Source organism: Theropithecus gelada, chromosome 3 (genome assembly GCF_003255815.1).
Source record: "Theropithecus gelada isolate Dixy chromosome 3, Tgel_1.0, whole genome shotgun sequence".
NCBI classification, from domain to species: domain Eukaryota; kingdom Metazoa; phylum Chordata; class Mammalia; order Primates; family Cercopithecidae; genus Theropithecus; species Theropithecus gelada.
This window is the reverse complement of record NC_037670.1, coordinates 83433067-83448542: the sequence shown is the minus strand read 5'-3', so window position 1 is coordinate 83448542 and position 15476 is coordinate 83433067. Positions and strand designations below refer to the sequence as shown.

General features: G+C 41.8%; 1 protein-coding gene across 4 annotated transcripts in view; it reads left to right on the top strand.

The window, feature by feature from the left end:
* Positions 1-15476, top strand: part of CHN2 (chimerin 2) — a 313814-nt gene that overhangs the window by 148931 nt on the left and 149407 nt on the right. For all 4 annotated transcript variants that reach the window (XM_025378590.1, XM_025378588.1, XM_025378587.1 and 1 more), the window contains one exon: positions 6439-6477. In XM_025378590.1, the coding sequence (XP_025234375.1) occupies positions 6439-6477 (39 nt within the window). The remainder of the gene's footprint in view (positions 1-6438; positions 6478-15476) is intronic.

The following is a 15476-nucleotide window of genomic DNA, read 5'->3' as shown; positions in this document are numbered from 1 at the left end:
ACATTGAGAAGCTTTCTGTGGGCTAATCCCAGAATTCTTTGTTTTCCCTCAAAGACCAGAACAGCAGCATCATCTTTTTGGGGTTTAGTTACCTTTAGCACATAAGGTTTTCTTAAGGTGGCTTTCGAGTTTTAACCTGCACTTCCAGGCCCCTTTAACCCGTTTTTCTTTCCTCTTCTTAACATGTTCAGAATCTTTATGGATTATTTCAGTGGTCTTATTACCCATCTTTTAAAGGTTTTGATCATTTTCTAAGCATCTGTATCTTCCCCCCTCCCTCCCCATCCTTTCATGAGAGGAGACACCTGTTTCCCAGGCTGCTTAGAATTACTCATTGATATTTGTTTCACAGAATTTTTAAAAGAGGGCCAAGGGAATCAGACATGGCCTTTTGCTGCAAAAGTAACTGTCTTTTGTCTCACTCCTAGCTCTTCCTGCACGAATACTGTACATGCTGTATGTGCTATTACAACAGTTATTTTTGTTGGGTCTTTTTACATCTACTTTATTTTTGAGGTGGTGATTTGTTTAGTCAGTGTACTTTAAAAAAAAAAACTAGCACTCCTACAAATTTATTTCTCATTATTTTTAATTTTTATATAAGCAATATGTACAGAAAATTGTAAAATACAAGTAAGCAAAAGAAGAAAAAGTAGAAATCACCTGCATTTTTACTATCAGGTATAGCAAGCCTTAATAATTGGGTTTATTGCCTACTTGATAATTTCTATGTATATGAATATTAATTTTTTATTAAAAATGAGATAATATTTAATAAATTATTTTATAACCTGATTTGTTAATACTTAACAATGTAGCATAAATAGTTTCTTATCATTAAACGTAGATAATAACAGCTAGTATAGCATTTACCATATGCCAGGCATGAGACTACACATTGTATTTTATTTTTTCTCCTGATTTATCTTACGTCCATCCTTCAGTAGGAATTTTTTTGATGTCACTCTTTATCTGGAGTAATCTCTCTTTTGTTGTTGTTGTTGTTCTGTTAGTCTCTTCTTTTGCAGCTTTCTCCTGCACATGGCTTTCATGAAATAAAACATATTTGTGATTTTTTGTTTGCAGACTAAGCATTATAAATATTAACTGATCCAGTGCTCATGACAATGCTATATGTTGGGTGATGATATTACTCTCCTTGTATAGATTTTAAAAACTGAGGTACAGACAGAGAAGATAACTTGGTTAAGGTCTCACAGCTAGTAAGTGACAGAGCTGGGTTTTAAACCTAAGCAGTCTAGTTCCAGAGGCTATGCTCTCAACCACAAAGCTGTAACCCAAACTGTCATTTTCATGACTAAGTCTATGATAATTATTTAACCACTCCCTTCTTTCTGTGCTTTTAGGTTTACTCTTACACATAGCACAGCGATGAACATCTTGTTCATGTATATCTTTGTACATGCGTTCAATTACTCCCTTAGGCTAGATTCCCATGAACAGAATTGCTGAGTCAAAAGGTTGACATGTTTTTTAAAGGTTAGATACATATTAGTCAAAGTCTTCTAAGCCTCTCTGATCTTTGTAATTCATTGTTCCTTTCTAAAAATGTGTAACTGTCTTCTGAGTTCAAGGATAGATTTTTTTTTTTTTTTTAATTAATACGGGGCTTCTTGTTCTCCTTCCTCCCCTTTCCTTATTTCTTCAAAATGTTTAACAAAATAATACATTTTCAAAAGGCATTATGCTTTATCTTGTCAGTATTTCCAGTACTTTGTGTCTCCTGGACTTTATGCAATGGGAGTGTGTGCACAGATGGAATATGTTCTACCATTTGGCTTAATGACAATTTTTCACACCACTAATTTTCTTTCTTTATTTTGTTTTTTCTTTTAAGCCTCACAAGAATTGAAGTAACATATATAACATATAATAATTTTGTTTTCTTGATTTCAATATATGTAAATTAGGGGGGACTGCCTGGTAAGGATGAATGATGTGTCAGAGCTCTAGAAGACAAAGCTCTCGCCTCTGCCTCTGACTTGTTTTATGACCTTGAGGTAACCACTTAATCATTCTGCATTTCATTTTCCTCATTTGCCAAATGACAAAGTGAACTAAATGACCTTGAAAACCTATTTTTTTTTAAGTGTCAGTCTATCCAAGACTCAAGTTGATCTTTGAAAAGTATTGTTTGAAATTAGGGCAAATACGTGTATGTGTTGGTTGGGCAAAGTTGGAGGCACTAAAGATTGGTTTCAACATATTAAAAATATTTTGTGCTCTGACGTTTGACCAAGGCCTCCTAACAGTGTGCTTTCGTGGTTTGTGAAACATATTTCTAAGGCCAAGGTAATTATAGTTGTTCCACTGAAGCATGACAAATGGCCCCTCACTATGAATTCTTTTATGGGAAAGAAAAACCTTCCATGACAACAGCCCTGAAACTTAATGACAGGCTGCAGATCTGGGGGCAAGAATAGAGACAGTCATTGGCTGCAGTCAAGAGAGAGAAGACAACAGCATGGGCTCACCTGGGAAGAATCAGGGCAGAGTGATGTAACAATAACAACAACGACATTAGTGGGGCTCTACTGAGAACTTGCAGAAAAATATAAAAATTTGACAGGATGTTGTCCCAATAATTTCATATACACTATCTCATTTAATTCCCACAATGCGGCCGGTCGCAGTGGCTCATGCCTGTAATCCCAGCACTTTGGGAGGCTGAGGCGGGTATATCACAAGGTCAGGAGTTTGAGACCAGCCTGGCCAAGATGGTGAAACCCCGTCTCTACTAAAAATACAAAAATTAGCCCGGTGTGGCGGTGGACACTTGTGATCCCAGCTACTCGGGAGGCTGAGGCAGGAGAATCACTTGAACCTGGGAGACAGAGGTTGCGGTGAGCCAAGATTGTGCCATTGCACTCTAGCCTGGGCAACGGAGCAAGACTCCATCTCAAAAAAAAAAAAAAAATTCCCACAATGCCCCTAAGAGATAGGTCATGAGTTAGGTACTTTTATTTTTTCTGTTTTACAAAGATGAGCATTGGGAGGTTCTTTAAAAACGAAGCTAGATAACCTCCTTTGAATTATCCAGCCATTAGTTGTCAGAGATAGGATTTGAACCCTGAGAGTTCATTCATTCATTTAACACGTTTGTTTTGTTTTGTTTTGAATGCCTGTTATGCACCAGGCACCCATCTAAAGGCTGGTGACACAGAAGCGAATGAAGCAAAATTCCTGCTTTTATGGAGTTTGGCTAGTAGAGGATGAGACCAGTCATAACAAACCAATAAATCAATAAATAATTTCAGAGGGCCATAGTGCTATGAAGAAAAATCAGCTCTCTGTGAGGAGAGTGACTGGGGCAGAGGGAAGGTCACTTTACAGGATCTTGGCAGGGAAAGCCCCTGGCTGGTGACATCAAGCTGAGCCCTATGCGATGGAGCCAGTGAGCCATGCAGCGAACTATTGGAGGGCATTTTACCTGCAGAGTCCATCAGAGCAAAGGTCAAGGACTCAAAAGAGCTTGGCTTGTTCTAGGAACAGATAGAAAGCCAGTGTAGTTGGATGATAAATGAGAAAAGGGAAAAATGTCTGCAGTGGAGTCAAAGAGGTGGGCAGGCTCCCGATGATGCAGGACCCATGGGCCACAGTAGGATGCCTGGATTTTATTCCACGTGCGGGGAAGGCCTTGGAGGATTTTACACTAGGAAGTGTTGTGATCTTCAGTCTCTGCAGGCAGATTTCTTCCTCTAGGTTATGTTGCCAACAAGGAGCATCTGAAACGGACTAGGTTGTTTATGTAGCCCACAGCCTAAAGGAGTATTAACTTAGGGGCCAGCGTTTCAGACGAAACAAAACTGTAGGGTTTCCACAGAACAACAAGACTGAAATGGACAGCTAGAGGTCTCCTTAGCTGAACTTCTGACTTTAGGTAAGAAGACCTTAGCAGATCCAAGTGGAGCATCTGGACTATACTAAAGACCTTCAGAAAGGGAACTTCATCTTCTGTCTTGAGACCTTCCCTGAGTATATAGAAGGTGGTGCTCTAGATACTGAACTTGTTTGACCACTTCTTGGTCTGGAGGTTGTGCTTGCCTCATAGAATAAACCTCATCCAAAATAACAAGACATTACAGCTTTGAGTAGGTGGCATCTCAGGGATTTGCATTTTTGTGTAATCTATCGTGTGTGTGTGTGTGTGTGTGTGTGTGTATGTGTATGTGTGTATCTATTTGTCTTTGAAAAAATATTTTTGAAGATGCCTTCAACATTTTATCATAGAGAACCGGGGCACGTTGGCTCATGCCTGTAATGCCAGCACTTGGGGAGGCTGAGGCAGGTTGATCACTTGAGGTCAGGAATTCAAGAGCAGCCTGGCCAATATGGTGAAACCCCATCTCTACTAAAAATACAAAAATTAGCTGGGTGTGGTGGCACATACCTGTAATCCCAGCTACTTGGGAGGCTAAGGCAGGAGAATTGCCTGAACCTAGGCGGCGGAGGTTGCAGTGAGCCAAGATCATGCCACTGCACTTCAGCCTGAGCAACAGAGTGAGACTGTCTCAAAAAACAAACAAACAAACAAAACAAAAAAGCAAAAAGCAAAAACAAAGGGCCTGGCATTTCTGATGAGGGGGCATTGTATGAATGGGACTAGAATTTGTTTTGTAAACTCAGCAACTTGGTTAATTTTATTTGAATGCTCTTTATAAACAAACACTCATGTTAACCCATTGAAATTGATTTATGTCACCTATGGGATGAAATTAATTGGTTGGGTTAAAGTCTTACTATTATAAGACACTGTTCTCTTACTTTGACAAAAATATTCAGAGTTAATGAACACATTGATTTAGCAAAACCCAGTTTGAATAACATGGTAAACCATCACTAATGCACTGACTGTGTGTGTGCCTAGGTGGCCGACTATCCCTTTGTAGGTTCTTGACAATTCAGTCCTAACAACACAAATTTGTTTGTATGAAATGAGCATGAGAGACATTTAGTTGAGCACTGTGATATGGTGGGCCCCAGAGAGCAAGGTAATAATTGTGAAAGAATTCAATTTAAGCTGCACAAGTGAGTAGGATTTGGGGAAGAATACTACCCTTGAATTAGTTTTTATTTATGAAGAGCCTATTTGTTTCTCAGGTGGAAAAACATCCTCAAACCACCTTACTTCATGAATGAGGTCAGAAAAGTCTAATGGAGCCGGGTGCAGTGGCTCCTGCCTGTAATCCCAGCACTTCAGGAGGCCGAGGCAGGTGGATCACTTGAGGTCAGGAGTTCAAGACCAGCCTGGCCAACATGGCGAAACCCCACCTTTACCAAAAATATGAAAAATTGGCTGGGTGTGGTGACACGCACCTGTAATCCCAGCTACTCGGGAGGCTAAGGCAGGAGGATTGCTTGAACCCAGGATGTGAAGGTTGCAGTGAACCGAGATCATGCCACTGCACTCCAGCCTGGGTAACAGAATGAGACTCCGTCTCAAGAAACGTTTAACAGGACAGGAACACAAGGACAAGGGTAGTCTAAGGGCAGGCTGTGTGGTGCACCAGAGGTAGAGGATGACGAGAACAGAGTTTCCATATCTAAAGGTGCTGAACTAGAAAACTCTCAAGGTTCCCCCACATCAACATTCTGTAGTTTGGCAAAAAAGGATTTTTTTTTCTCCTATTTGAGTTAGAGCATGGTTTCCCAAGGCCTTATAGCTGTGAGTGCAGGAGGACTCTAACAACTGCATCAGAATTATAAATTCAGCTGTCAGCATTGGGATGGTTGAGTTGACTGAACAAGCAGGTTTTCTCTCATTGTCTGTTTCCTAGATGGATGAATAACAATTTCAGCCTCTCCACTTTGTTGTAACTCTGTCAGTCTGACATTTCTGATTGCTGAGAGGTTTGTGGAAATTTTCTAAGTCACACATTGGAGTTAATTCAAGGAGATAATGCAATTCCAATGGAATCATCAGTGTCTCTGCTGTCAGATCGAGTATTTTAGGAGTTCAGTTGGTTGAGTTGCACAACTCTACAGATTTAATACCACATACTTGCCGCTTTGCGTCTTGCCCTCAAGTCTTAATAAATGGGCTAAAGGTCTGATTGGAAACTGTGAGATAAATTATATGTTTACTATGCCAAGTTAAGTAAATACCATTTGAAAGGATTACTAGAGGGTACAATCAAGTTAATTGCTTTAAAAATCTTTTTTGATTTACTGGGCTCTATGAAAATTGTTAAGCAATTGATCTGCCACAGTACATGAGCTGAAGAAAGTGGTGCTGAGTCCACAAGGTTTCCATGCACATCCCCTCCCCTGTGCCTGGAACTGCCCCCTCAATGAGAAGAGAGTCCCCCCGAGACCCACATGCAAGTACTGCAGACAGACTGTTGTTCCTCCAGAGAAGACACACGTTGACAGCTTGACGTTCAGACTGATGATGGATTTCTTTTTTTTTTATTCTAGATGCTGAAGAATACCAGCCTCCAATATGGAAATCATACCGTGAGTACCTGAAATGAAAATCTCCCCAGAAGTCTTTAGCAGACCAGCCTTTTTGAACAATTCTTGCCAGCGATGTGGTGCACACAAGTGTTCCCACCTCACAGCGTTGAAAACTCAAATCTTTCTTTCCACTGAGGAAAAAGATTAGTCAGAGAGGATTAACTGAGCCTCCTCCTCTTACCAGGGGCTCCAAGAACCAGCTGTGGCCCATTTCAGAAATGCTTGGAAGACAGGTGGACTTTCTGACTCTCTGCCTTTCAGTTTGGGGCTTTATTTTTATTTATTTTTTTATACCGTTGATTAGCAAGTGAGAATGTGTTGATTTCTGTGAATTATGTTTTTGGCCAATCATTCTAAGGATAAAATATTATGTGACATCAACCACTGAAAAATGAACAGATAGTAAAGAACCATGTTTGGTCACCAAGGGTGACTCTTAGAAACAGATCCTGCCTGATCATCAGTCACCCGCCTAGCTCCCCTCATGAAGGCAGGTGGCTGTCATCACCTAAGTCTTGTCTTCTCTTTCCTTAGTATTATATGCTTGACTCGGGAACTCCCCAGTGAGAGAGGGCAGGACTGTGGTAGGAGGAGCCCACTGTGTCCAGAGCCAGGGGACGCAGGTCCTGGCTCAGGCTCCACTTCTGCCATCGTCATTAGCATTCCTAATAAAGCTGCCAGGGTTACCACTCCCCATCAAGAACCTGCCCTGTGCTGGCCACCGCACCAAGCAGCCAAGTCCTGGATTCTTACCATAGCTCTCAAAGATGGGTACCATTTTTTTTTTATTTATTTTTTTGAGACAGGGTCTCGCTCTGTCACCCAGGCTGGTGTGCAGTGGTGCAATCTCAGCTCACTGCAACCTCCACCTCCCGGGCTCAGGTGATCCTACACCCTCAGCCTCCCAAGTATGTGGGACTGTTACAGACGCCACCACACCCAGATAATTTTTTCTATTTTTATTAGAGATGGGTTTTGCCATGTTGCCCAGGGTGGTTTTGAACCCCTGAACTGAGACAATCCACCAACCTTGGCCTCCCAAATTGCTGGGATTTCAGGCATCAGCCACCATACCAGGCCTATGGGGACTGTTATTATCTCTATTTCACATGTAAGGAAACTATGGCTCAGGGAGGCTAAGTAACTTGGTGAAGTATTCACAGAAAGTAGTGGGGTAGCGTTCTGAGTGGAACCCACAGCCTGCGTGTGTCCAAGACTTGTCCATTCTATTCAAAATCTTATATATACATAAGTGCATGTATACACACACACATACACACATATTATATATCGATATATAACATATACATACACACAGCCACACACACACACATAAATATATATGTATGTATTTGTTACAAAAGCAATACAAAGCTACATAAAAGACAGACGTTAGGGAAATATGTAAAACTGAGAGTAAAAATTTCCAACATCCACAAATTCCCCACCCCATATTCCAGTTCACTCTCCCCTTTGCCAGTTGCTGAACTCTGTGAATTTGGGGAGGCAGATCCTTCTGATTGTTTAAAAGCACGTGCTTCATGTTAGGCATTTTCGTTGTTGTTGTGTAAAAATGGCTTTACGCTATGTCTTTCAGCTTGCTTGTTTCACTTCACAAACATCTTGTTTTTATCTCTCCTTGTCAGCACATACAGAGGCACCTTGTTCTTCGTTACATAAGTCCGTTCTTCCATCTGTGAAATAATGGGGCTGTGCTGGGTCTCTAAGGGCCCTTCCAGTCTAATGCTCTGCATTCCGATCTTCTATTTTGAAAGGCCGTGCTAATGACTTAGTAATTGGATGTTTTTGTTTGTTTGTTTCCTAATGGAGTGTGAAGAGCTCTGACAGTAAATCAACAGAATATCTGTAGTGAGAGGCATTGGGTGTTCCATGGCTTCCTGTGCTTTGCACACTGGCTCACACACGGCCTTGCATACATTAATGACCCAATAAATATTTGTTGAGAGAATGCCACCACAGAGAGCTTTGCTGAAGCGAAAAGATAGCATTGGCTGAAATTCATTTTGCCTTCTTTTAAGAGACCTTGGGCCACCCGATAACGTGTCTTAAAAGTACTTCTATGTCTTGAGGAAGCTGGAAAATCTTTGCTACTTAATGTTAACAATATCAATTTTAACCCTTCTGTATTGGTTTTAAGTTTGATTTTTGGATGTAACCAAGTTGTGTTTTAAAAAAAATTTTCTATATAATCATAAAACTTTACTTGCAAAAGTTCCTCTTTATTATATCCAACTAATAGTCATCCAGGCTCCATTTGAGAGCATCTAGTGATGTAGATCTCTGAAAGTGAGGGGAGTATGCCATCCATGGCATCAAAAACGTGTTGACCAAAGCCCTACAGACCACCAGTGAGGAAGAATTCTCTTTTGGTCATCCTGGATCCATGAATTATTTGAGTTTGGGTGTTAGACCACATATGAATTATCAAGCTCATGCTACTCCATGTTTTTCCCAAGAATATCATCCATTCATTTAATCTTTCAGCAAATACATTCTAAATGTCAGAGGATAAGTGTTAGAAATCAACAATGAATAAAGTGTGGCTTATACTTTCCTCCAATGTACAGTCTAGTCAAGAAGACAGATGTAAACCAATAAACTTAAAATGCAAATGAATTCTGGTAACAAAATGCTACTCTTCTATCTCCTGGGAAAGAAGACTATAGAAGTCAAATTTGCATGTGGGTCTTGAAGGATGACTAGGAGAAGGAATCTGAGGGCCTTCATGAGATGCTTTTTAAAAAATCCAAGTATGCTAAAATGGTATCATTTTCCTGATATGAAAGTCCAACAAAGCTATCAGAATATTGAATTTGTCTTATTTTAAACAAACTGTTGGTAAACCCGTTCTGAACCCCAGGAATTTCTAAGCCTTTCTCTTTGAAATGTTCACAGATTATCCTTTGAGAGGTTAATTTTAGATACTGATGTCTAACTCATTATCATATCATGTATGGAATCCATATTCTTCCATCACACACTTTTTTAAACTCTAGCAGTTTTCGGTACTATCAATTCTGTCATATATTTACTAGATACAGTATATTTTTTGCCATAGCATAGGACTTGGTTTAAAAATTTATTATTTGCAATGATTAGACAAGTAAGTAGCTATATCCTTGTTTTCGTTGACCTTTTTTGTCCATAACTTTGACTTATTTAATGTCAGATTCTTGTTATGAAGCACTAGCCCCAAGTATGGCATTATTCCTACAAGAAAATTTGTCTTAACCAGGCATGGTGGCATGCCTTGTAGTCCTAGCTACTCGAAAAGGCTAAGGTGGGAGCATCACTTGAGCCCAGGAGTTTGAGGCTATAGGGAGCTATGATCATACCATTGCACTCCAGCCTGTGCAACAGCGAGACCCTGTCTCTAAAAAACTTTAATTTAAAAAGAAAAGAAAATTAGTCCATTTCTAATGATTCATTTTAAGAAGCGGTTTCTGAGTTTTATTCTTGGCTGCAAGCAACAGAATACTACTCTCAATCACATTGATTGACTTAAGCCAAAAGTCCAGAGGCACTGACTTCAGACATGACTGTTCCAGCAACTCAAATGACATTACCAAAATCCAATGTATATTTCTTCCTTTCTTGGCTCTGCTTTCCTAGATTTGACTCTACTCTTAATATGTTCTTCCCTTGGGATCCCCCTGTAACTATCAACAATATCAGGGCAGTGGCTTCCTTATCCAAAAGCAACAGGCAAAGGGACAGTCTGCTTTCTTGACACATCTAACAAAGTCTCAGAATTGAGTCTCAGTCCTAATTGACCTAGGTTACCCATTTCTGACTCTATCACTGTGGTCAGGGATGTGCTGACTGCCCTAAACTAATCAAGACTCACCACTGGAATTCAGGAAAGGATCAACCCCATATAACCCTGTATAACATGATTGGAAAATTTGGAGTAATATTGGAAGCAGGAAGATGAAAATGGATGCTGGGAAGGCAACCATAAATATCTGGCTAAGAAATTTAGAAGAGTAAGAGTAAGAAATCAGCTCTCTCAATATTTTATATAAATTATAGTGTTCATTAATTTCACTCCTTCATTCAACAAATGCATATTAAGTCTCTGCCTTAAGCCAGACACTGTGCTTAGAGTTGGGCCACAAAGATGGATAAGATCGCTGTTGACTCAAGGAACCATGATGCCACATGATGGCCTTTAAGTCCCTGCCCTCTCTGCTCCTTTGCTTTTCTTAGAAGCTAACTTCATGGCTCACTGAACTGTTTCCATAGAATAATCTTGTCCCAAAGTACCATACATCTGCAGCTAATTCTTAAGTCTCAAGACTGAACACAAGAAACATTGATGAAGTCACTGAGAAAGCTTTGGTTTCAATGCTGTAAAAGAAAAGCTACTTTCACGTTCACTTAAAAATAATAATAAAGCTACATTCTAAACGTTAAGCCAGAACTGTATAAACTTTTTGCCTCGAGCAGGCAAGTTCAAAAGCCAACCACCATGATTATGCTCTGAAAGATTTTCTTTCTTAAGAGGCCAAGTGCCAATTAGGCAGCAGATGCAGTGGCTGACAGCTCTCCCTGGAGGCTCCCCTGGGCAGCAGGTCACGCAGGCATAGCTTGTGCCTGTTTTACAGATATGAAGTTTAGAGCCTCAGAACCCTGATCTACAGAATCCCAGCATCAGAATCACTTGGGAAGAATATTTATGATAATTATTCCTCAGCCCTACCACAGATCTCTGGATCAGAAAAGTGGGGGGATGTGCAATGTATCAAACCCCACAGGTTTCTCTTATACACACTTATGCCTGAAACCCCTCAGTGTGTGGGCAACTGTCATCTCCTCCTAGAGGTTTTTCTCAGTGCCATTAGACAAGATAATTAAATCCCCATTAAGACTTGACGTTCTGGCTGGGTGCGGTGGCTCACACCTGTAATCCCAGCACTTTGGGAGGCCAAGGCAGGCAGATCACCTGAGGTTGGGAGTTCGAGACCAGCCTGACCAATATGAAGAAACCCTGTCTCTACTGAAAATACAAAATTAGCCGGTCATGGTGGTGCATGCCTGTAATCCCAGATACTCAGGAGGCTGAGGCAGGAGAATCCTTGAACCTGGGAGGTGGAAGTTGCGGTTAGCCGAGATCGTGCCATTGCACTCCAGCCTGGGCAACAAGTGCGAAACCCCATCTCAAAAAAAAAAAAAAAGAAAAGACTTGACATTCTGTTAGCAAGGCAAGGCCTTCCCATGGCAGGCTGGAGGGTGAATTTGAGCCAAAGAAAACATCTAAAGTACCTATAATTCCCTGCGCATAAGGTTTTCCCATGAAAACTGGGATGACATGAGCAGTGAACAGGGTCATACTGGCTCAGTGTCATGGCCAAGTGGCTGGATTCAGCTCCTGGGTCCATATACCCTCCTTAGAAAGAAAGAAGTAGACTGTTAGAAGCCATCCCTGCTGGATCTCTTAGGAGCTGGTGGAGCTGGTCTGGGCTTCAAGGCCACCCAGGCTGTGGGCTTTCACCCATTAGCAGTCTGATTCTGTTCCCAGAGTGAGTCAAGTTTTCTTACTGAAGAAAAAGTAAAACAGTCTGTCAGTGAGCTCTCAATTTCTCAATCTGCTTTGGGTTTCTTGGGGAGTTAGGGAGCTCTACCTCCATGTTCCCCAGTGACTGCCACCCCTGCCAAACAGCTTACTCTGGTGCTAAGAATTCTCTGGTGTGTGGCAGAGGGCCCGGGGCTGGGAATTCCTGGCACATATGTGGGACATTGCTGCAGAAGCAATTCCATCACATCACTTCTCAGCTCACAGACCACCCAAGAATTGACATGCATTATTGCATGTGACTTGTGAAATGTGTTTGTTGAACAAGGAAAATTCAAGAAGGAACGTTTTCAGATTATGTGATAAATTTCAGTTATATTAAACTCTACCTCAGAGATTTTTTTCATGGATGTTTGTTCTGCTATAGCTAACCTTGAAAATGATGGGCAGGCTCTCATTTGAAGCTAAGAGAAGAGATTGGGCCTATTTTTTTATGGCTGCCATGGTCATTGATTGTCATCTCATTATCTTTATAGCCAGCTAGGTAACCCAGATGGCAAATAGGCTTCTGTGCCTACTTGCCAACTTCTGTTGTTTGGAACAGCATAGAACAGGGGTTTGCAGATTCTGAGACCTGCTCATTGAGAAATAAGTCATCAAATAATGATGTCTGCTGCCGAGGGGCCAGGAGAGAGAGGTGGCAGTCCCTCGCGTCTGGGGTTTACCTTCCCTCTTCCCTCCTCCAAGTCGCCCCTGGCTGAGATTGTTCTTTGTTGGTTGTGAGATTGGTGAATTACCAAATTTTTCTTTGCTAAAGCTCAGAGGGTCCCTAGAGAATGCAGCTGTGGGATTTAGCCTGTTGACATAGGAGAGGAACTGTCCAGAAATGTTCCATCACCTGCATCCTTTATTTGTGTAGTAGCATCTCAATCTCTCAGTCGCTCAGGGTCCCTCCTTCCATTCGCTTTGTAAACCAGTCTTGTCAATTCTCTTTTGAATCTCTGAGACCATCAACTCACCTTCACATCTGCATTTGCACCAGTGTTATCTTAACTCACACTTTCACAACCTCATTTGTGTACCAGTGAAACACTGTTCTCTCTTGCTTGCTTGTCTCCAGTGTCCCCATGTCTGATCCCTCTTTCAGCAAGGCAAAGGACAGTGGCTCCTACTTCTAGATGTGCATGAGTCTCTTGAAGAGCTTTAAAAAGAACAGATTTAGGGGCCTCTGGCCAGACTGGGAGAGTAAGCATTGCCAGAGATGGAGTCTGGGAATCTGTATTATTTTATAACAACTCCTCAGAGATTCTAATGTGAGCAGCTCCTCATGGGCCCTCTCCACCATCTAGTTAGGCAACCACTGGCTCAGGCTGAAAACTACAGGCTTTGGGTTTTGGAAATCGAGACTATGAATCTTGATTTCATCTTATGATCTGCGTGACCTTGAGCATCTTCAAAGCTGGTAGGCAACTGTGCTACCTTATTAGTGAGGGGAATAACAGTTACCTTGGAAGCTTTTTGGGAAGATGAAGTAAGAAGATGCATATAATGTGCCTGGCACATGGTCTGTGCCCAGAAAAGGGCAGCATTTATTCTTCTGAATAACCTTATCCCTGTTACCAATATTTTTAAACAGAGTAGATCATGGCTTTTGCTCAAACATGTGACTGTCCCTTTGTTACAGACAGGAGGACAGTGACAGTCCCCAGCATGTCATTCAAGGTCCAGCCCCACATGGCCTTCTCACACATTCCACACCCTGGCTCAGCAGCCACACTGGCCTCTTGCTGACCAGTCAGCTCATCATTTCCTTTCCCTGCAGTTCCTCTTTCCTCTATCTGTAACCTCCTCTCTTCTCTACCTGCAGAACCCTTCTAATCCTTAAGGAGAGCTCCCTGCCTCTTCCCTTGGGAAGTTGTTCTGACCACTTGAGTAAATAGAATAGCTTCCTCCTCTTCCCCCATTAAAGCACTTGGCCCACCTTGGTTTTGTGTCTCTATGCATGTCCCCCATCACTGGCGTCTCCTCGAAGGCACAGATTGTGACCCATGGGTCATTAGATACAGTCTGTTCATTCACCAAATAATTAAAAATACGTTCACAAAGCCACTTCAGTCACAAGTGTGAAGCCTGAAGTGTGAGCTTCAGGGTCTAGTTCCCCATGGTGTCCCACATATCACTGTTGGTTTCAGAGGCATTAATAATGGGAAGAGAATAGTGAATAGGATTCTCTCACTGTGAATTCTATAGTCCTTCTTAGATCCAGAACTCTGTGGTTCTAGGAGATGGCCCCTTTGACTCCTGCTACACACACTGTCAGTAACATTCTGCTAAAAAGCAGCTTAGTAGTATTGGGCTGATTAAAGGGGAATAAAGGGACACATATGCATTAAACATGTACTACAAGGCTGCGCATGCTGGCTCACGCCTGTAATCCCAGTGCTTTGGGAGGTCGAGGCGGGTGGATCACTTGAGGTCAGGAGTTCGAGACCAGCCTGACCAATATGGTGAAACCCCATCTCTACAAAAACACAAAAATTAGCCAGGCATGGTGATGCGTGCCTATAGTCCCAGCTACTTGGGAGGCTGAGGCAGGAGAATCGCTTGAACCCAGGAAGTGGAGGTTGCAGTGAGCCGAGATTATGCCACTGCACTCTAGCCTGGGCAACAGAGCGAGCCTTCATCTCAAACAACAACAGCAACAACACCACCACCACCATCTACTATGTGCCAAGCACTGTTCTAGATGCTGGGGATTCTGCAGTGCACGGAACAACGTCCCTGTCCTCAAAGAGCTTACATTTTGGTCAAGGGAGATGGTACACAAAATAAATAAACACAATATTTATGTCTTGTTTATTAATTGTGTTAATGATGATGAGTGCTGTGAAGAAACTTAAAACTATATAAGGGAACAGAGGGATAGGGTGGAATTTTATACAGGCAAGTCAGGGAAGACCTCCCTGATAAGGTGAGATTTAAGCAGATATTTGAATGAAGGGAGAAAGTGAGCTGTGTGTATATCTTGGGAGTGAGTAATCCAGATGGAAGGAACAGTAACTGCAAAAGCCCTGAGGCATGGGAGATATAAACCAGGGAAGCAGGGTTGATGGCACCCATCTGTATTCGCAGCTACTTGGGAGGTGGAGACAGGAGGACTGTTTGAACCCAAGAGTTTGATTCCAGCCTGGGCAACATAGTGAGACCCCATCTCTTAAAAAAAATAGACCAACAATCAAACCAGGGGCTTTGGAATCAAAAGGATGTATTTTAGCTCTATGCCCTGCCCTGGAGCAAATACTTAACTTCTCTGCACTGTTCCTCATCCCCTATCCAGAATGATAATGACACAAAGTTATTTTTTCTGGTTCCTTAAGAAGATTTAATACATGTTATTCCTGACACATGGCAGGCACTTGGTATGCTGGTGCCCTTCTCTTCTCCCAGACTCTCCATTCATTCT